Source organism: Pleurodeles waltl, chromosome 4_2, assembly GCF_031143425.1.
Source record: "Pleurodeles waltl isolate 20211129_DDA chromosome 4_2, aPleWal1.hap1.20221129, whole genome shotgun sequence".
NCBI classification, from domain to species: Eukaryota; Metazoa; Chordata; class Amphibia; order Caudata; family Salamandridae; genus Pleurodeles; species Pleurodeles waltl.
The window spans coordinates 176,841,605-176,864,567 of record NC_090443.1 but is presented as its reverse complement, the minus strand read 5'-3'; the positions used below and the strand labels follow the sequence as shown (position 1 = coordinate 176,864,567).

The 22,963-nt window shown below is 45.8% G+C and overlaps 1 protein-coding gene across 3 annotated transcripts in view; it reads left to right on the top strand.

Moving 5' to 3' along the window:
- HDAC7 (histone deacetylase 7) overlaps positions 1 to 22,963 on the top strand; it is a 531,422-nt gene that overhangs the window by 368,705 nt on the left and 139,754 nt on the right. For all 3 annotated transcript variants that reach the window (XM_069231044.1, XM_069231043.1, XM_069231042.1), the window contains exons 9-11: positions 1,253 to 1,451; positions 12,614 to 12,813; positions 17,679 to 17,924. In XM_069231044.1, coding sequence (XP_069087145.1) covers positions 1,253 to 1,451; positions 12,614 to 12,813; positions 17,679 to 17,924 — 645 coding nt within the window. The remainder of the gene's footprint in view (positions 1 to 1,252; positions 1,452 to 12,613; positions 12,814 to 17,678; positions 17,925 to 22,963) is intronic.

Sequence of the window (22,963 nt, the reverse complement as noted above, 5' to 3'; positions counted from 1 at the left end):
CATAAACCGGTTTCTGACTATAGTGTACTGCTGAGGGGGAAGGAAATGAAGTAATGCACAGCTTGACGTACTATCTAGCTGTTTGATAAGCTTGAAAGTTAGCCCTAAATATGCTTCAATGCGATAGGTTTGTCTCTGTGTGTGGGAGTGTGAAGGGGTAAAAAGAAGGGTTTAAGGTAGAGGGAATGGGTGTGACTGAGTTTTCTCGGCTGATAGAACTAAGGCCCATATTTATACTTTTTGACGCAAAACTGCGCTAACACAGTTTTGCGCCAAAAAAATTAGCGCCGGCTAACGCCATTCTGAAGCGCCATGCGGGCGCCGTATTTATTGAATGGCGTTAGCCGACCGGCGCTGCCAGGTGTGCGTGAAAAAAAATGACGTACACCAGGCAGCGCCGGCGTAGGGAAAAATGGCGTTTGGGCGTCCCAAAATGGGGCAAGTCAGGCTGAGGCAAAAAAATCGTCTTAACCCGATTTGCGCCATTTTTTTGGGGCGCCCAGACGCCATTAACATGACTCCTGTCTGAGCCCACAGGTCCCTTAACGCCTGCCCTGACCCAGGCGTTAAAAAGAGGCGCAAATGCGGGGTTTTTTGCCCCGCCCACTCCCGGGCGTGATTTTTGCCCGGGAGTATAAATACCACGCACATGCCTGGGAGTCATTTTTTAAGACGGGAACGCCTACCTTGCATCTCATTAACGCAAGGAAGGTGTTCACGCAAAAAAATGACGCTAACTCCATGAACTTTGGCGCTAGACGCGTCTAACGCCAAAGTATAAATATGGAGTTAGTTTTGCGTCGAATTTGCGTCGAAAAAAACGACGCAAATTCGGCGCAAACGGAGTATAAATATGCCCCTAAGAGTTTCATGCATGCGTTCAGCTTTTGGCAGATTGGACCGTACGAATTAATCTTTCAAAGGTGACCTATGGAGTAAAGAAACTAGGCACATTTCTTATAACACTATCCTCCCCGGCGATTGTGTTTAACGGCGTGTAGATATAACATCTGCTTACTACGATGTAGCCACGAGATGGTGCCGTTGTCTTAAAAGTGAGCATTGTTTTTTTTTTTTTTTGTATGAAAAATAATGGGACATTGACGTCTCGTTCGACCATAAAATGATTCAGGTTCTTCATGTCTTATTCCTCGTTTTTCATTTGACTCCCTTTGCTTCTCAACCCTGCATCTCCTCCAATCTCCCCCTTTTCTACCCCTCGCAAATATTAATTGATTCATTGTGTCCACAGGGAGAACCAGAACGAAGGAACCACCTTGGTTTGGTGCACAGAGTACCAATGATGAACAGCTCTGTTCTCGCCGGGCCCCATTCTCAGATATATATCCCGTCACCCCTGGAGCCGCATGACACCGGAAATCCTCTTTCCCCGCACTTACAGTCTGTCATCATTTTGGAACCCTCAGGCGCACACACGCCGCTTGTCACAGGTAGGTGCGAGTATACCCGTTGTATTAGTAAGAGGTGCTAGGCGAGTCCTTTCGCGGAAACAAGTTAACCCGATGCAAAAAGTTGGCACTTATCTGTAAACATTTCAGACCCCAAAGTCCTCGCCCTAAACGAAAGGCCGCAGGACTTTTTCTGAGCGTAGTGAAATCACAGTAATTGTCTAACTCAAGTCTGGTGCAGAATAATTTTTAATTGTGCCCAACATAGGTGAGTTGCGTGGTTAAAACAATGTAACAGCGTGTTTGATTTATAAGTTTCTTGTCTCTGCCTTAAGAGGTATGTGAATTTTCCATAGTGCGTTTGTAATACATTGTATTGCGGCATTTCTGTAGTGCTTACACCCCCCCCATGTGCGGTACTGAAGTGCTTGCCTAACGGAGTAACACGCTACACCATGTACGGTGTGTGGTTGGAAGGATGTTGCTTTTCCTTTGATCCTATGCCGAAAGACTTTACATGTCGTGCGCGATGACCACAGAGGTGCCCTTATCATGTTATGGGATGCAGCGCATAGCGGTGTGTGGGATGATGAAGTATAGGAGACAAACACACTTTTATGGTTTTTAGCATGCTGATAGCTTTGAAAAGCTCTGCAGGTCCCTTTGTATGATGCAGTGTGTTTATCTGGTTACTGCAGAGGTTTGCCCAATCTGAGATTTTGTTTACAGTTGTGGTCCTGAGCTGTCATGGTTGAATGGAGAGAGAAGAGAGATCTGTTGGGGTTGACATTTTTTATTATCCCATATCTGAAATTTATGTGAGATGTATAGAAGCAGTCATGTTGTATAGATATGTGGGACTTGTAGTGAATAGACTATTTTAAAGTCCTCCAAAATTGTCCAGGAACATGCGACAGATCTTTTAAGATATTCTGTGCCTGTTCATTTGGTGATGGTTGGCTGTACATTGCTGGTAGTGGACAATCCTCATAGCAGAGAACTATCATGTGACTTTGCATGTATAAGCTGCAGTTTGTTCCTGACCACTACGTATTATGGTTTTAGTATTATTGTGAACCATAACTCTAATATATGGAAGTACGTAAGTATGTAATGCCACAGTTAACCATAGGTCATCCCTTTTATTTATTTACCTGCAAAATGAAAGTATTTTGTTGACTGAGTTTGCAATTTGTTGTTTGTAAGCTGAGGATTGCCCTTAAAGATGCAACTACTTTATCTAAAAAAAATAGCTAAGTTCGTGGTCATAAGAGTATATGGTCCTGGATGCTTCTAATACTTACTGGTCGTGAGTTTCAGAGATTGACAGCATGTACTGAGAAAACAGTCCCGCCTATGGATTACTTATGGTAAGGTGGTATGATGATAAGTGATGGAAACCTGGAGCGCATTCTTCTGTTAGGTTTGTATTGCTTGAATTTAACTTGTAGGTATAGAGTCCTTTTCCTTGGGAGTTTCTTTGGACAATGAAGACTGTCTTGAACACTGCCTTTTTAGCTGTAGGCAGCCAGTGGAGCGATCACATGACTGGAGTCATGTCTGCTCTAGGATAAAGGCGGAGAAGAAGCCTTGCAACAGCATTTTGCACAAGTTGTATTTTTTGTATAATGGATGCGGGTGTGCCAAGGTCTAGGTTATTGGCATAGTCAAGCTTGCAGAGTACGAGCGTAAAGATGGCTTGCAGTATATGTTGGTATGGGAAGGTGTGACATAGTGTTTTTATTGTTTATAAGGCACTCTTTGTGACATTGTTAGCGTGTTGTATCAATAATAGTCTGACTCCATGGTTACTTCTAGGTTTTTAACTTCTCTTGGTGTTGCTGGAGGGCCTTTGAGTTCCTTAGATCATATGGGAGTAGTTTTGCCACTGTCCGCATGTCATAATCTTTGTCTTTGCGGTAAAACGCAATAAGTTAATCCGCATTAATATGTTAATGGCACAAAGGCACTCACTGATTTTTAAATTGTAGAGGTCTTCGGGACTATCTATTTTTAAAATTATTTGGGTTTCATCTACATAGTTGTAACCAGTGAGGCTGTATGATATAATCACATATGGTAAGGTAGTTAGTGTGGTATCCTTGAGTGGGTAGTGGAATGTGGAGTCAGCAGTGAGGACGATTTCAAGGATGTTGATGTAGGAGTGTGGAATGTTGGGGTGACAGTTGGAGTGAAGTTGCTGTTGTGGGAGGTGGTGCTGCTGTGGAAAGAACCTGTAACTGAGAATAAACCTACTTTCACACCTGTGAAAGCCTTTCTTGCATGGATTATTCGGATGCCACCACATTTTGGCGACAAGGGAACCAATTTGTGCCAGTTTCGCTTTATGTAGAATAATAGAGGGGATATTATGGATCCTTGAGGAACGCCACGGTGTTGTATGTGAGGAGGTGGTGTGAAAAGGAGTAGGTAGACTTCACTTTGCCTGTGAGGTAAGACACAATCTATTTTAAAGCAATTTGTACCGATTCTGATATTGTGAAGACTTTGCAGTAGTATGTGGTAGTGTACAGTGTCAATACAGCTGATAAGTCCAGAGGTAATAAGGCAGCTAGTACGGTTTTTGCCCTCTGTGAATTTTAGGTCATTCCTAAATGGCTGACTCTGTGCCTCTGCATGACCTGAAGCTGGATTGTTGGTCTTATAGTAAGCCACAATGTTTGGTAAAGTTAGGGAGTTTAGTAATCACTGCTATCTCAAACCCTTTTCCTAAGGATCAGCCATTCGATAGGGGCCTGTAGTTTGCTGGATCAGATAAATTGAGGTTTTTATTTTTGAGCAGATGTCGGATGTAAGAGGTTTTGAGCTCAGGCTGGAAAGACTTGTTGAGTAGGCATTGGACTACCTCTCCTGCAAAAGCTGAGCGAGGGATATCTTTAAAGATTCTTGCCAGTGCCTGGTCTGAAGGTGATCCTGATAGTCTGGTCGCAGTGATAATAATGAGGAAATCTTTTGTGGCAGGGTATTGAAGGTATGGATTAATAGTTGGTTATTGGTGTCTCTTACTGTGGAGGTTAGGTTAGGCATTGTTGTGGTGTTATCTGGTTCTCCATCATGTAATTTTCAATCTTTGTAATTTTTTAGATTACATTTTTTAGATTAATTGTTCAGAAATTTTGTTACAGATGTGTTGTGATCCTAATGTTTCTATGTTTAGGCACTCTGAGTTGCGTAATTCAATTTTTCTATTGACTTTTTTGGAAGGGCAGTCTGCTTCATTTACCCACGTGGTGTAGTTGTGCCTTTTTGTGGTTATTATAGCTCTTTTCTAGGCTCTTTTCTAAGTATACTCTTTTCTGTCTCATCTCCTGATTTTGTTCATTTTCGTTGTATTATGTATCTTCATTCTTTTGATATTGTCATTAACTTTTGTGGTGTTCTTTTTGTAGTCAACTCTGGATGTGGTTTTTGTTGGTATTTGTTTGTCCACTGCAGTGGAGATCCGTTTGTAGAAGGTGTGTATGTCTTTCAGCCATGTTTATTGGGTTTTTTCTAGGTGGATGTTAAGTTGTTGGATATCTAGTTTTTCCCGTTGTCTGTATGAGGTTTTGTTCTTGTTGGTTTTGGTTGTTTTCAAACTATTCTTATTGATAGGAGTGTGGATCTTGAAGGTGATGATGTTGGGGTTGCTTCAGCTTACGGGGGATACTGTCTGTAATTTTAGCTTGTCCTAAGGGTGCCTATATGACATCTAACATGTGTCCTCCACAGTGATGTTGGGCCAAAAACTATTACCTGTAGGTTGAAGGCTTCAAGGTTTGGTTCAGTTAGTTGTGGTTTTGATTAGATTCTTCTTGTCAAACCATATGTTTAGGTCACCAAGTCTATAAGTTTGTGTGGTCCAGATGAGTGTTGGTTACTGGATCAAGTATAACATTTTTAAAGTTGGCATAATTCCATTGTGGTCTAAATATTAAGAGGAAGGAAAGGGTAATAGTAGAAGTAGGGTGACATCTTATCATCAAGGATTGACGTCCATGGTGAGTTTTTTGTTAATGATGAGAAGATGACGAGCGATGGCTTCATGCGTTGTGTGGTGGGGTTGTGATTGTAAGATTTGCCAATTATCTGACCTGTTTGTCACATGCAGCTGTTGTCTGCTGGTTTTGGGGTTTTCAATGACCGGGGCTTTTCGAGGGGTCAACTATTGCAACCTTCCACTGACCTTTGTGATTGTGTTCATCGTCTACTGTTGTTTTTATCTCACTGAATGATCGGGTCTTGCAGCATTTCACTTCACCGTCTTATTGTCCGCAGTGCTGTGGGTGTAGCCCAAGTTTTCAACTTTAAACTAAGGAATGTTCACTTAGCTATAACTCCCAGGCTCACAGAATGTTAGCTTTGCAACTGTTGTAAAATGTCCTTGGATCTGGCACCTGCAACAGCTTGGGGCAAGACATGATGCAGCGTGAGATGAAGAATGTCTGCTTTCAATTGCATCAAATTATTATTTCGTGAGTGAGCAGCACAATGTAAAACACCATCAAAACCGAGCAGTCCACTGATATATAACAGTTCCAATAAAACACATCTATCACAAGCATTGTGCGTAAAGGTTTCTTCTGCTGATTTATGCAGTATTTTGGTGCTCATTTTTTCACATATACTTTTTAGTGTCCGGACTTGAACGATATATCTCATAGTGTTTTCGTAGTGTTAGTACATTGGAAGTTTGAGTGTTCCATTGAAGGTACATGAGTGGTTTGGGGTCAATAATGGTAGGCATAGGCCTCCTGCTCCAACACGCCAATGTTTGTTTTTCAGATTCTGCCTTTTAAATACATAATATTCTACTCTGTGAAGATGGTATGTTAAAGCCCTTTGGCCTCATACTATATCACAGATGTTAAAGGCCTCTGCCTCGATATAAGCCTCTCTGTGACTCGGGCCATTGCTCATTTTCTGGACCTTTAACAGTCAGTTTAGCACTTGGCAGTAGGCTAGAATACTATATGTTGAGCATTGCTTTCCAAGTTCCCAGAAGCAGCATAAATGCTCGTAAGCCCTGCTTTTCTTCTGGAAGTTTCAGTGGTTTTTTGGGTTCATTGTGGGCCAGAGTTGTCACCTATGTGTTTCCTTTGTATATACTGTAAAGTCTTGACAAGAGATTTGAGGACAGCACGACTGGCTCTTACGCCGTCATGGAAGTAAAGGGAAAATTAAACACACCACTCAGGCCATTATTACTGTAACTTTATACCTTGTCAAAAACGAGAGCCCTTTAAATGCTACTCCACCTTCCTTTTTTTCCTGCTGTTTATGCTCTCTCCATTTTTTTAGAGTGTGAGATGTTGTTGGGGGGAAAGATTGTGGTCATGTAGAAGAAGAGGAGAAAGCAGCATTTGTGGACATGACAGAAACATGGTATTGTGTTAGCATCATTGTTGATGGCCGAAGCACTGGCAATTTGTGGTGGGTATAACACTCCTTAATTCTAGTGTAGTGCTCCAACTGTGCTCTGTTGTTTGTAGATGTGGAAGGCCATCTCTGCATCCTCAATAAGTGCTCTATCCCTAATATTTCACCATGCCTGAAACATGTTTCTATCTAATAGAGACTTCTAGCTGCAGATTCCTTACCTTTGAATTCCCCCCAGGCGTCAGCCTGGATCCGGAACATTTTTGTGAGCAGTACCCCTGTGCGCCAGTAAGTGGTGTTGATTGGCTCCGTGTCCCTCATCGGCTTCATCTTAGCCGGAAATGATGTTGTGTGTCCTATTCAGGCACCACCTAGGTGCACCAATGTTATTTCTTTTCTTTCTGCACCAGCCAGTGCTGATACGAAGAGAGCTACCCCTTAGTTATTTTTGACAGGTCTGTTTTTTACGACTTTTGTTGAAACGTTATTTTGAGAATTTTTCTCCTGGTGTGTCAAGAGGTGTTGTCTAGGAAGACAAGTTTTAAGCCCTGTGGATCCTGTCTTTGGGGAATGTCAGTGACTGATCAGCATCTCATGTGTTTGTGGTGTTTGGAGCGCGACCCAAAGTCATGCTCCGAGTGCCGGGCAATGCATCTGAAGACTTTGAGGGAGAGGTCCCTAAAGCTGATGGTGGTCTTGCACACAACCCCCCACAGGTAAAGGTGTCGGTTGAGAGGAAGATCCCAGGACCAGTTGCTGAGTCCAAAGTCATTGTAATACCATTCGAAGTACTCGGGCGATCGGGTAAGTTGAGGCACAAGAAAAAATCCAAGAAGTCGAAGGGCACTTCGACTTATTCTCAACTGTCTGCCAGCACGACAAGGGAGCATTGACATTCTATGCCTCGTTCTGCGGAACCTCTGCCTGGGCCGACTTCTTGCTTCCCCGAGTTTCTGGGAGCCAGAGTGACCACTGCCCATCTTAAAGAATTTTATGAGGCCATGCACATCATTTTTGGTCAGTCTGACTCTGCTGAAGTGCCTTCAGGACCCGCTGGTCGGAGGACGCCCCGTCGGGCTCTGCGGCGAGAGGCTCCCAGGGATCCAGTCCTGGATCCAGGCTGGCACTGGTGTTAACACCTCAACATTTCCCAGTGCCTGTCCGGATGCCAGTGATCCTGGTGCCCCGGTCACCATAATAATTCCCAACTCCGACACGGAGCCGGATGGGCGCCGCATGACGTGGACTCCGGTGCCGACAGGAGTTTTGCCTCCTCATTCGGATCCTGAGCCTTTTTTCTCTAGGCTAGGCCTCGGGGAAGAATGGGAGGGGTCGCTGGACCTTTTAGAATTCCAGCCTTACAAATCTGAAATGGACTGACCTGAGGACGTGGATGAAGCCAGTAGACTGGACACACCTCCAAATACTTGCATGCTTTCTCCCTCTACAGTGGCTATGGAAGAGGAAGCTTATTACCCTATGGTGGTGAGGGAGCGGCTGAGGTCCTGGACCTTCAACTGCCTTCGGAGCCATTAAGCTCTTGACAGAGGTGCTGCAACTGGGAGTTCCTTCCTTGGAACCCCTGTTCCTGTTCAATAATGCCCTCACTGAGTACCTGATCTAAACCCAGCACAGGGGCTTCTATGAACAGGATGATTGCCCACCACCGTTGCCCCATACCCAGGGACCCAAGTTTCCTGACGCAACACCCCACCCCTGAGACCTTGGTAGTACAAGCCTCTACCACTGGAGGCACATTCTCCACTTCTACCCTGGATAGAGAATCCAAAAGGTTGAATTAATTTAGGCAGAAGATGTTTTCTTCTGCCAGCCTTGCATTGCGGTCAGTGAACACTGGATGCCTTTTAGGCTGTTATTCCCACACTCTGTGAGATCCAGTTGCCCTAGTGCTGCTACAGGTCCCGGAAGAGGCTTCGTCTATACTCTCTAGGCTGTTGCGAATGGGAGAGGTGCAGTAAAGTTCACTGTTTGTTTTGCACTTGACACAACTGATTCGCTTGGCAGAGTGGATCCCACGACATTGGCTCTGAGGCACCACACCTGGCTGAGGATGTCTGTCTTTTTGGGGGACGTTCAGGCTTCTTTGATGGACATGCACTTCGTTGGCATGTGTGCTTCAAGTATTCTCATTCTACAGCCTGGAACTTGGACTTGCCGGTGGACCCTCAGCCCCCTCAGTCTGCCTTTCACCCATTTTATGGTTATGGAAGGGATTACTAACTGCTCCAAATCCCATCCAGCCACTGTGCCACACAGGCTGTCCAGCTTCTGTATGGCCAATGACTCAGACCCTAGCACCTCGTGGGTTAGGTGGCCTGCGGTCTGGTCAGTCCACTGCCCCCTCCCCCCGCAGTAGTCTCTATCCATCACTTCAGACAGGTGGGTTTTGCAGTTAGTCCGAAGAGGCTACTCCCTCCCCTTCGAGACTACCCCTCCATCCATACCGCCATCTTACGATCAGATGACAGAGAATCATTTGTCCCTTCTCTGTGAGTAAGTTGTGGCTCTCCTGTCGAAGGGAGCCATAGAGAGAATTCCAGTGCCAGCGGTAGGCTGTGATTGCTAATACAGCTACTTTCTGGTCCCCATAAAAAGGACAAGGGCCTTTGCCCTATCCTAGATCTTTGATCTCTCAATCTCTTCCTCAAGAAGGAGAAGTTCAAGAAGTTCACTTTGGCTCAGGTCTTGTCTGCCTTACACCCAAGAGACTGGATGGTAGCGTTCGATTTGCAGGATGCTTATTTTCACATCCCTGTCCTGCCTGCCCACAAATGTTACTTACATTAGGCCATGAGCTCTGGCAGTTCAGAATGCTCCTCTTGAGCCTTACCAGCACCCCGCGGGTGTTCACCAAGGTGATGGCAGTAGTTGCAGCTTATCTGTGGAGATCAGGGGTTTCAGTCTTCTCCTGTCTCTGCAACTGACTGTTGAAGGCAAGCTTATCCCCGGCTGTCATCTCCCACCTCCAGACTACAGCGGACCTCCTGAATTCGCTGGGGTTCACTATAAACATGGTGAAGTCACACCTGACTCCCTCTCAGATGCTCCCTTTCATCAGAACAGTTCTTTACACAGTGGAATTCCTGGCTTAACCTCCTGAGCGGCGAGTCCAGGCTATTCAGGCTCTGATACTCATGTTTCAGCCTCTATCCTGGATTTTGGTAAGAATGACTCTGAGGCTGCTGGGCCTCATGTCTTCCCACACCCCGCTGGTGACACATGCCAGATGACATATGCGGGCTCTGCAGTGGATCCTGAAGTTCCAGTGGGCGCAGCATCAGGGCAATCTCTCAGACAGTCCAGATCTTGAAGCGAATTGTGAAAGATCTGCAGTGGTGATTAACAACCGTGATTGGGCCAGAGGCAGTTCCCTCTCCCTTCCCCAACCAGATCTGACAGTAGTGACAGATGTGTCGCTCCTGATATTGGGACTGTGGGAGAGGTGGAGATCAGAGGAATCTGGTGGAAATGGGACTCTACATCAACATGTGGAGCTCCATGTGAACCGGCTGGCATTGAAGGTCTTTCTTCCCTCTATCGACGGAAAGATGGTACAGTTGTTCACGTACTACACCAGCACTGTGTGGTATTGCAAAAAACAGGGCAGGGTGGGTCGTGGACCCTTTGTCCGGAGGCTCTGCTCCTCTGGACATGGTTGGAGCAGCAGGGCATTACCCTGGTGGTTCAACATCTGGCGGGCTCTCTGAACACCAGAGCAGATGAACTCAGTCGAAAATGCATACTGGATCACAAATTCCGCCACTATCGGGAGGTAGTGCAAGGTCTCTTTCAGCAGTGGGAGAGCCTTGGTTAGATCTGTCTTCAAGAACATCAGGAATGACTAGGCCCGAATAATCCTTTTGTTATTCTGGACTGGGAATGGAGAGTCTGGTATTCCAAGCTGTTAAGCATGTCCATTGATCCTCCGATCAGACTGCCCCTTCGGGAGGATCTTCTCTCAGATGTGTCCAGTTTCTGCCTTTTTGCATGGAGGTTGAACGGCGGCAGTTGACAGCTTTTGACCTTCCTACTGAAGGCTGTAGCTTAATCTTTGCCAGCTGGTGTTTGTCCATCAAAACTGTATACACCTGTCATTGAAACTTGTGGCATGGTGCACAGACAAGTCTGACCCCCTTTGTGCCCCTCTTGCTGAGGTCCTATTGTTCATTCTTTCCCTCGTCCAGCAGGGCTCTGTCCTGGGCACTCTTAAGGGATATTTGTCTGCTATGCCTGCATGTTTGGGGTTGCCTAATCAACCTTCTTTGTTTATGTCTCCTATTGTACATAGCTTCCTCTAAGGTTATACACATCCCTTTCCTCCATCCTCATTCATTATCCCCCAATGGGATCGGAATTTGGTTTTTGATTTGCTCTCCTTTTGAGCCTTGCCGTAATTGTCCTCCCAGGCTTCTCACATTCAAAACAGCCTTCCTTGAAGCAATTACATCTGCCCGCAGAGCAAGTGAACTTCAGGCCTTGCCACGTAAGCCACCATACCTTTCTAACTATCCTGACAAAGTGGTGCTTGCACGAGGGCATCTTTTCTGCCAAAGGCCAATCCATCACCTTGACTACTTTTCACACACCCCAACAACCTTCTAAGGAAGAGGAAGGACTCCGCCGCCTGGACCCAAAAAGAGCATTGGCATTCTAACTTTGATCTTACAAAGGAGTTCCAGGTGGATAAACAACTCTTTGTAGGTTATGTAGGTGTGAAGAAAGGTCGGGCAGTGCAGAAGCAGACCGTCTCCAGATGGATCGTACTCTGCATTAAGATCTGCTGCGCATTGCCTAAAAAGCAACCCTGGACGGTTTGCTCAGTCGTTGTACCAGGCTAAAGCTGCGACCACTACGTTAGCACGCGGAGTTCCGGTTCTGGACATCTGAGGCAGCAACATGGGCATCTCTGCACACATTTAAAGCACACTACAGACTGGACATTCAGGTGGGTACGGTCGGGTACTTTGCTCATTCGGTCCTGCAGGACTTTCTTGTTTGAAATTGGCTTGTAAACCCACCTCCGGGGATGGTATAGCTTGGGTATCTATTCAAAGAAAAGAAATCTGCAGCATGAAGTCTCTATCAGATGGACAATTTACTTACCTTCGGTAACGCCTTATATGGTAGAGACTATATCTAGCTGCAAATTCCTTACTGACCCACCCATCCTCCCTGCTGTGCGAACTGATTTTTAGGGACACGGACTCCCCTTTCAGGGCCTAAGTTTTGACACACCATTAGCCAGTGTTCTTCATGGCTCTGCGCGTCTGGAGTGGAAAGTTGCCTGGGTGGTGCCTATATAGAACTCATGACTTAATTTCCAGCACGGATGATGGACGCAGAGCCAGTCGATGCCACCTACGGATTCAGAGGGGTACTGCTCACGGAAATCGTCTGGATCCATTCTGACGTCTGAGGAGAATTCAAAGGTAAGGAATCTGTAGCTATATATAGTTTTACCAGATAAGGTGTTACCAAAGGTAAGTAACTTGTCCTACACTTCTCGAAAGTAGAATGTCTTTCCTTTATCCTTATTAAGATTGGTTCAGTAACCACAGATTGTTTGTTTTCTTTTGGATCATCAGCAATCAGTTGCTCAGATTCAACAATTTAAATGATGGATAAAACTGATTCACCTTGTGTCTGCATACACATGTTGTTTTCATCTTTAGAAAAAATTAAAAATATTCTTCTTCAGGAGGGTCTGGTTCACGTACACACAATACAAATAAATGAATGCAATACGCAGCTAAATAATCCATCCAGTGTGCTTTTTTCTGATGTGTTCTTCTCTTCGGTGCCAGGAATCCTGCCCTTCCACTTTGCACACCCAGTCATCTCTGCTGACCGATTGTCAGTCCCAAGCCATCATAAACCCCTTGGACGCACACGGTCAGAACCACTCCCTCAAAATCAAAAAGCAGTGCAGCAACAACAACAAATGTACCAGGCTCAGCACACCCACTTCCTAGAGCGGCTAAAAACCAACACAATCCTTGGCAAGGTAAGTCACAACTGTGGTGCAAGCCTCTTACTCTGAACGAGCCATGTTGGTGTTGATGCCTAGTTCTGGAGCAACATGTTCATTTTCGTCATGTCATTTGTTAATCTGCTGGTGCTCGGACGAGTGAAGTCCTACTTGGCGTGTATTTTAAGGGGCGGTGATGCATGGAGGGTGCTGCAGCAGAATAGCTACTCTTTGAAATGATTCAGACCGTGTGCAGCGAGCGCAATGGCATGTTTGTCATTTTGCAACAGGCTGGTCTGTGAAGCAGAGAGGGGAACTCACTGCAGGAGATCATTGTGTAGCACACTGGTGGTCTCTCAAAAGGTTTACTCTCCTGTAGAATGTTGGAAATTGTGTAGCAGGTTTAGAATTACTTACAACACCTTTGCTATTGTTTATTTTACAAGCGATTGTGCAGCTGGTTGGATATTTTGCTGGAGTTTGTGTCTGAGAGTTGAAATCCTGTTGCAGGTGGATATTTGGCAACACACTGGCTGTAGTGTGGAAGGTTTAAGATGGGCATTACGTAGCAGGTTTAGGAAAAACTAGCACGGGATATTTTTCCATATTCACAGTTACGTAGCAAGTTGGAACAGTATCAGTTATTATGTATATTGAGCGTTTTCCTGTAGTAGGTATAATTTGAAATAAGTGTGGAGTTGGTCATTGTGTAGCATGTTTAGAATTGCTTAGCTCATACATATTACACAGTATATTTGTGTCAGTGTGTCTTTTGCTTTTGGAGACAGTGTATCAATTTGGAGTTGTGTGGAACATGACATTTTTGTTGTTGGTTGTGTGTCATCGTGTAATTCCAGGAGAGTTGGATACAGACTGTGGCCAGCTGTGCTACAATTCATGATAGGAGCCAATTGTCTGCTTTCCATTGTTGGTCAAAACACACAGCGGCGCTGAAGGAACTGAAGCTATAATAAGTGTGCTGTGAATCCCCAGTTAGATTGTTGATGTAACTTGTGAACTTTAAGGAAACCGGGCACTACTGCAGCCCTTCTGGTTTGATCTCAACAAATACAAAATCCTTGGCACAGTTAGGGTGATAAAAAACTTGCATTGTATTTGAAAGAATAGTAAATACTTACGTTATCCCAGCTCACTCTCATTTAGAATGGGGTTCAAGTCTGTTGTGCAGGGGTGCCTCACATTTAACATGTTGACCAGAGAATCAATTGCTTATTTTTTCTTTGTGGAATAAGTGTGCTGCGATGGGAACGCCCGCTGCATGATACACAGGCATGTGCCCCCACCAGGAGTGCCCTATCGCATGTGAAACTGGTATCCTGACTTATTATATGGCCTAGCCAGGATGCCAATCTAGTGTGTGTGCTGAGGCCTGGGCCTGTCCATGATAAAGCTAAAGCCCATAACCTGATCTGTGATATAAGTGTACACCCCACGCGTAACTTTTGTAGCAACTGTAGGTCTACTGTCCATCTATAGGAGTTGTGACATACAGTGGTGGTGGCATAGTACCTATTTTGAAGGAACCTTTTTTCTCTTTTCCTAGACATGCAGCCTGCATGTAAAATTGTACTATATTGTGACATCCTGACCCTTGCATTGACATGTTAAGTGTGTGTGTGTGTGGCACACGTATCCTACAAGTGTAATGTAAGTATGGTTGCTGTGACTGGTGAAATCCAGTTTGGATCATGCCTGGTTTACCTTGGACATGTCAGAGAGTAAATCATCTTCCACAGTCAGTGGAAGCATACTGTGTGCATCCTATGTCTGGAGGATGGAGACTCAGACACTGAAATAAGGGTAGATGGAGACAGGACTACCCTTAGAAATGTTATAAGGACCTTTCAGCAAGAGATTGCTGATAAAATTCCATGAGCGCAGCCATTTGGTAGATTGTAAGGCAGAGAGGTGTATCAGCATAATATGTTTTTAAAGTTAAGGACATGTCTAGGCAGGGCCTGCCCGTTTATCTGTCCTTATTACCTCATCAAGACAGCTAATTGCCAATTGCAGGGATCTCCCACTTCATTGTGCCCTCGTTTTGAATATCCCTGATTGTAGGCATAATTACTACCTGCCGTAAGAGCCAATGCTTGCATAAAGGCTTTGTGTGCACTACAGCTAGAAATATTTGAAATCGAACACCATCAAACAAATTCCAAGACGTTGACATTGGAATCAGATACCCTGTCTGGAAAATGGGTATAAAAATAGGATTCAAACCACCTCATTTGGTTCCTGTTCCAGGATCTTCTTGACCTAGAAAGGGGCGTGGGCTCATGGAGCTTCCATGTTACCAGTGCTGGCAGGACATGAGGTCTGCATAACTTGCTGGAGAACCTGTGGTCTGTATAGAGCATAGAAGCCTGATCCTGCAGGAGTAGAGTTTGACCCGGTGGAGAAGGTCAGCCTTATTACTGGTATGAGAAATGAGAAGAAGAAGCCAACATGTGCAAGAGTGCACTGTCAAGTCAAGCAGAGAGGGTCCCCCAAGTCTCTCTGTGTGGGTATTTCGATGAACTACGTGAAACCATTTTAACTTTTATTATCAGTGTATCGTCCTACATCTCTGCTGTGTTCTGAGCAACCTGCCTACCACCATGACAGGCTGAGTCTACACAACATTGCTGTGGCAACCATGGACTTTCCGGCAGCTGCAAAGGAGAGCTTACCATGGATCCCAACCTGCCGCTGCCAATAAGCTGTATGTCCAGATGTTAATGCCACTGCAGCCAAGGAATTCCAAAAGGCCTGGAAGCTGCAATTGTCAGGGAGAAATGACCACTTTCCATGCTGCCATCCCAACACCACCTGAGAGGTGGTAGTGGTGCGATCATCCTGCTCCTGCTGATGGACAGTTCTGCCTTCTGACCACAGAGTATTTGACAGGCACCATAACCCTGAGTAGCACTTCACCCAGACAGGCCAGTGCAGTGTGTTCAAGATTGAGAGACTGTGTCTGGTCCTGGAACTCTGTAGGTATACCTGGTCGGGGTGCCAATGACCATTTAGCAAGATGCAAGACTGAGTGGACCTCACAATGCCCGGCACTGGACCATTGATCAAACAGCTGTAAGTGTGGACTCACATCTGAACTGATTCTTGTCTGCAGTTCCCCATAAGTAAATGTACTTCATAGATGGTGGGATCTACAGCTATAGTGGAAGAGGGATGTAATAGGACATGGTTAACCACCCAGATCAAAATCCCAGCTAAGTGCGGACAATATGTGCACTGGTAACAGCCAATAGTGATTAGAAAAACCCTGTTACTAACCCCCATTACTGTGTGTAGTATTTTGGTTTGTTGTGTTGCTAAAGTAATCCTCTTTTTACGAGAAAAGCACTGGGCGGACAGTATCTTATTGGGTCTTTGGTTGTTTAGTTCTTGCTCCCCACACTACCTCTCTGAGAAGCTTTTGATTACTCTAACTGAGCTGAGATCCAGTGCAAAAAGTGTGTACTTGGCCAAATCTGACGAGTCGTGGGAGGACGGAGCCCAGGACACCAGTGATAAATTACCCCAACCACCACGGTTGTGGCCCAGCAGCCCATGTCTACCCTGTGGCACTCAAGTGAGCTCTGATAGTTTATTTGTTTGTAGCAGTGATTGAAGACCTTTCAAGAGGGGATGGTGCTCTTTACAAATGACCAAGACAATGAGTCGAACTTAGGAAGCAAACATATATATTTAAAAGCGGATTGTCCTTTGTTTTCATCAGGGATCTGGGTTGTAAGGGACGGCACGGCCAGGAGGTTACCAGCAACGTCCAGTGATAGGTCACTCCCAATCTCAGTGTCTGAGTCATGGCTAGACTGACCTGTAGTTGCAGGAGATAAACCCTAAGGTGATTTCATAAATGACATCAAGGTTAGGGGTTAATGTCAGTGAATTTATGTCTTCAGAAGTGTTTTGACAAAGAAACAGTATTCAAATGTCTCCTCGTAAATGTGGCCTTGATATATGTATATTCTTATTGCATTAATCTATAGTTTGGAGCTATGTTTTGTAGATATAGTCATAGAGTGTGTCACAAATCCAGCATTGGATGTGTTGCGATGTTCCTTTACATCCTAGCTGCATCTTGTTGCTTTGTCAACTGTGATGGTGTACAGCATGAAACCAAGATGGGCAAAATAGAGCAGAAAATGTGCTCTCAGTGGTGTACTTTGGCCACCTGCTCTGCATTTCTCGAGCTATCTAGATTCCAAAGCTGGAAAATTCTGTTAAAAAAAACTCTGGAGATCTTTAGCCTACACATTCTCATGTGGCCTATTTCATCAGAAGCTGATTACCCTTTCATCTGAACTATTGCCCCCCTAGCCCCCCCCCCCCCCCCCCCCCCCCATTAACATGCTGGGGGTGCAGGATTGACGATTGCACTCACAAATGCAATGCGCTTTGAGGCTGTCTATGGAAGATATTATATATTGCATACCGTAGATGCATACAGATCCTAAATCCCTCCCGACTTAAGACCAATTTTAGGGGCTTGACCTGATTATGATTGCCTTGGATGTCAATATCAGAGGTCACACCAAGTGAAACAGATAGGAATGTGATCTCTGCGGGTAATGTCAGGTTAGAGAGTGAAGCGGGAGTCTGCAGGATACCAGAGTCTTTGCATTTCGTGCGCTTTGTATAACTGTCATGGTCCTTGCAGGAGAGTGTATCTTTCAGTGACTTAAACATCTCTCTCTGTCAGGATGTATTTTGATAAGGATGCACAGCACCATTGATCTTTCAAAGCTTTTTTGGCGATTCATTGCAAGAAGCAGTGGAAAGGAGGGTTGGAACCACTGACTGATGATTGTTGAGTTATGTCTAGGTTCTACCGTAGGACCATGTCTGTCTCTTAATTGTGATGCCGCTTCCTGCAGCGTGTTCTGGAGAAGCCGCGCCTGCGCCAGATCCCTTCAGAGGACATGAATGCCGATGAGGGACTACGTCCTGACGACCGACTGCAGGAAGCAGTCAGTGATCGAGGAGAGTACTGCAGAGGCCGCCCGGATCCCCTGCGAGGCGGGAGGCCGGACAGCGCAAGGGACGGAGGCAGTAGCACGAAGGATCAGGAGAGGAACCAGCAGAAGTTACTGCAGCAGCACGAGGAGCTATTTCACCAGCAGGTACGAGAGAACAATCTTCATGAGGCAATAGCTCTCTTCTTACTCTAATTCCAAGCTCTCCAGTCTGTACCACAGGCTATTTCTGACAATTATGGTGGTGTAATCACTAAGATTTGACAGTACATTGTTTAATATGCAGTTAACTACATGCATGCCTAGTCTATTTTCACATTACTGCTCATGAGTTGCATGCGTTCTACCGAGGTGTCTGTGTAAACTTATTTTTTTCTGGTTTAAATCCAACTCAACCAAACATTTTTAACAAGTTCCAAAAATTGAGCACCTCTGATTTGTGTAATGCAACGACCCGTAATTTACAGTTCTTACAAAGTTACAAAGCCCCTTGGTAGCTAGCGCTGCCATAAAGCATTATATTGTTTTAGCCGAAAAAGGTAGGGCTCGGCTTCCAATCGTAATTGTTATTGTGCCATGTAGCCGCGAGGGGGCAGCAAAGTAGCATCTTTCACAGAGAATTGTGACTAAGTGCTTGCAGGTGGCTGGATGAGGAGCTTCTTGAAACAGCAAACTTCGAATCTCTGAATAAAATGATAATTATGGTAAAACGTATGTAACTTTAAAAGGACTTGGTAAAATAAATTGACACTTCACATTATAAAGTTAGACTCATGTTCTTCTAGCTCCGGAAGCAGTAAATCAGGATGCCTATTGTCAGCCCATTGGGACTAGATGCAAGACATATGTTCAACGTAAATGGCATAAATAGATACAGAGTGAAAATAAATAGGAATCATCTACAAGGTCAGTGATAACCTTGAAAATCCGCAAAATATTGGCCGCTTTACTTCGTAAACAATACGGTCTACAGTGATATACTAGTGCTTAGTACTTCCATGCCATGTATTGTGGGCACTATTTAGCCTGTACAGTAAGACCATTTGTATCTAGTAATGCCTTCTGTTCGGTGTCCTCTGTATTGCAAAAGGGGTCTTTATATAAAATAATTTCTTGTGTCCGGTGGTGCTATATTGCACAGTGACATGGCAGTGCTTCCTTTGCATGCAGTAAGGGCGTGCTGCATACTGCACAGTGACCTGCTTATACTTAGTTATGCTGGCAATCTTTGTGTTCTGTGGACCACACTGTGACACGTTTATACCTGTCAGTGCTCTGTGTGCCAGGCATGTCAGTGGTTTGTATAATGTACAGACACCTGCTTATATCTGAAAATACTCCCTGTGCTAGCAGTCAGTGGTTTGTAAATGTACAGCCACCTGCTTATGCCTGACAATGCTCCCTGTGCCAGCAGTGTCTGTAGTTTGTACAGGGTACAGGCTCCTGCTTACATCTGGCATGGCTCCCTGTGCCACCAGTGTCAGTGGTTTGTATAAGGTAAAGACACCTGCTTATACATGACAATGCTCCCTGTGCTAGCAGTCAGTGGTTTGTATAATGTACAGCCACCTGCTTATACCTGACAATGCTCCCTGTGCTAGCAGTCAGTGGTTTGTATAATGTACAGCCACCTGCTTATACCTGACATTGCTCCCTGTGCTAGCAGTGTCTGTGGGTTGTACAGGGTATAGCAGGCTCCTGCTTACATCAGACAATGCTCCCCATGCTAGCAGTGTCTGTGGTTTTTACAGGGTACAGGTTCCTGCTTACAGCTGGCAATGCTCCCTGTGCCACCAGTGTCAGTGGTTTGTATAATGTACAGACACCTGCTTATACCTGACAATGCTCCCTGTGCTAGCAGTCAGTGGTTTGTAAATGTACAGCCACCTGCTTATTTCTGACAATGCTCCCTGTGCCACCAGTGTCTGTGGTTTGTACAGGGTACAGGCTCCTGCTTACATCTGGCAATGCTCCCTGTGCCACCAGTGTCACTGGTTTGTATAATGTACAGACACCTGCTTATACCTGACAATGCTCCCTGTGCTAGCAGTCAGAGGTTTGTAAATGTACAGCCACCTGCTTATTTCTGACAATGCTCCCTGTGCCAGCAGTGTCTGTGGTTTGTACAGGGTACAGGTTCCTGCTTACATCTGGCAATGCTCCCTGTGCCACCAGTGTCAGTGGTTTGTATAATGTACAGACACCTGCTTATATCTGACAATGCTCCCTGTGCTAGCAGTCAGTGGTTTGTAAATGTACAGCCACCTGCTTATTTCTGAGAATGCTCCCTATGCCAGCAGTGTCTGTTGTTTGTACAGGGTACAGGCTCCTGCTTACATCTGGCACTGCTCCCCGTGCCACCAGTGTCAGTGGTTTGTATAATGTACAGGCACCTGCTCATACCTGACAATGGTCCCTGTGCTAATATTCAGTGGTTTGTATAATGTACAGCCACCTGCTTATACCTGACAATGCTCCTCGTGCTAGCAGTGTGTGTGGTTTGTACAGGGTACAGACACCTGCTTACATCTGGCAATGCTCCCTGTGCCAGCAGTGTCTGTGGTTTGTACAGGGTACAGGCTCCTGCTTATACCTGACAATGCTCCCTGTGCCAGCAGTGTCTGTGGTTTGTAAATGTACAGCCACTTGCTTATACATGACAATGCTCCCCGTGCTAGCAGTGTCTGTGGTTTGTACAGGGTACAGGCTCCTGCTTACATCTGGCATGGCTCCCTGTGCCACCAGTGTCACTGGTTTGTATAATGTACAGACACCTGCTTATACCTGACAATGCTCCCTGTGCTAGCAGTCAGTGGTTTGTAAATGTACAGCCACCTGCCTATTTCTGACAATGCTCCCCGTGCTAGCAGTGTCTGTGGTTTGTACAGGGCACAGGCTCCTGCTTACATCTGGCAATGCTCCCTGTGCCAGCAGTGTCTGTGGTTTGTACAGGCTACAGGCTAATGCTTACATCTGGCAATGCTCCCTGTGCGACCAGTGTCAGTGGTTTGTATAATGTACAGACACCTGCTTATTTCTGACAATGCTCCCTGTGCCAGCAGTGTCTGTCGTTTGTAAAGGGTAGAGGCTCCTGCTTACATCTGGCACTGCTCCCTGTGCCACCAGTGTCAGTGGTTTGTATAATGTACAGGCACCTGCTTATACCTGACAATGCTCCTCGTGCTAGCAGTGTGTGTGGTTTGTACAGGGTACAGACACCTGCTTACATCTGGCAATGCTCCCTGTGCCAGCAGTGTCTGTGGTTTGTACAGGGTACAGGCTCCTGCTTACATCTGTCAATGCTCCCTGTGCCAGCAGTGTCTGTGGTTTGTAAATGTACAGCCACCTGCTTATACCTGACAATGCTCCCCGTGCTAGCAGTGTCTGTGGTTTGTACAGGGTACAGACACCTGCTTTCATCTGGCAATGCTCCCTGTGCCACCAGTGTAAGTGGTTTGTATAATGTACAGCCACCTGCTTATACCTGTCAATGCTCCCTGTGCTAGCAGTCAGTGGTTTGTATAATGTACAGACACCTGCTTATACCTGACAATGCTGCCTGTGCCAGCAGTGTCAGTGGTTTGTAAATGTACAGCCACTTGCTTATACATGACAATGCTCCCCGTGCTAGCAGTGTCTGTGGTTTGTACAGGGTACAGGCTCCTGCTTACATCTGGCATGGCTCCCTGTGCCACCAGTGTCACTGGTTTGTATAATGTACAGACACCTGCTTATACCTGACAATGCTCCCTGTGCTAGCAGTCAGTGGTTTGTAAATGTACAGCCACCTGCCTATTTCTGACAATGCTCCCCGTGCTAGCAGTGTCTGTGGTTTGTACAGGGCACAGGCTCCTGCTTACATCTGGCAATGCTCCCTGTGCCAGCAGTGTCTGTGGTTTGTATAATGTACAGACACCTGCTTATATCGGACAATGCTCCATGTGCTAGCAGTCAGTGGTTTGTAAATGTACAGCCACCTGCTTATTTCTGACAATGCTCCCTGTGCCAGCAGTGTCTGTCGTTTGTAAAGGGTAGAGGCTCCTGCTTACATCTGGCACTGCTCCCTGTGCCACCAGTGTCAGTGGGTTGTATAATGTACAGACACCTGCTTATATCTGACAATGCTCCCTGTGCTAGCAGTCATTGGTTTGTAAATGTACAGCCACCTGCTTATTTCTGAGAATGCTCCCTGTGCCAGCAGTGTCTGTTGTTTGTACAGGGTAGAGGCTCCTGCTTACATCTGGCACTGCTCCCCGTGCCACCAGTGTCAGTGGTTTGTATAATGTACAGGCACCTGCTCATACCTGACAATGGTCCCTGTACTAACATTCAGTGGTTTGTATAATGTACAGCCACCTGCTTATACCTGACAATGCTCCTCGTGCTAGCAGTGTGTGTGGTTTGTACAGGGTACAGACACCTGCTTACATCTGGCAATGCTCCCTGTGCCAGCAGTGTCTGTGGTTTGTACAGGGTACAGGCTCCTGCTTACATCTGTCAATGCTCCCTGTGCCAGCAGTGTCTGTGGTTTGTAAATGTACAGCCACCTGCTTATACCTGACAATGCTCCCCGTGCTAGCAGTGTCTGTGGTTTGTACAGGGTACAGACACCTGCTTACATCTGGCAATGCTCCCTGTGCCACCAGTGTCAGTGGTTTGTATAATGTATAGCCACCTGCTTATACCTGTCAATGCTCCCTGTGCTAGCAGTCAGTGGTTTGTATAATGTACAGACACCTGCTTATACCTGACAATGCTGCCTGTGCCAGCAGTGTCAGTGGTTTGTAAATGTACAGCCACTTGCTTATACATGACAATGCTCCCGGTGCTAGCAGTGTCTGTGGTTTGTACAGGGTACAGGCTCCTGCTTACATCTGGCATGGCTCCCTGTGCCACCAGTGTCACTGGTTTGTATAATGTACAGACACCTGCTTATACCTGACAATGCTCCCTGTGCTAGCAGTCAGTGGTTTGTAAATGTACAGCCACCTGCCTATTTCTGACAATGCTCCCCATGCTAGCAGTGTCTGTGGTTTGTACAGGGCACATGCTCCTGCTTACATCTGGCAATGCTCCCTGTGCCTGCAGTGTCTGTGGTTTGTACAGGGTACAGGCTAATGCTTACATCTGGCAATGCTCCCTGTGCGACCAGTGTCAGTGGTTTGTATAATGTACAGACACCTGCT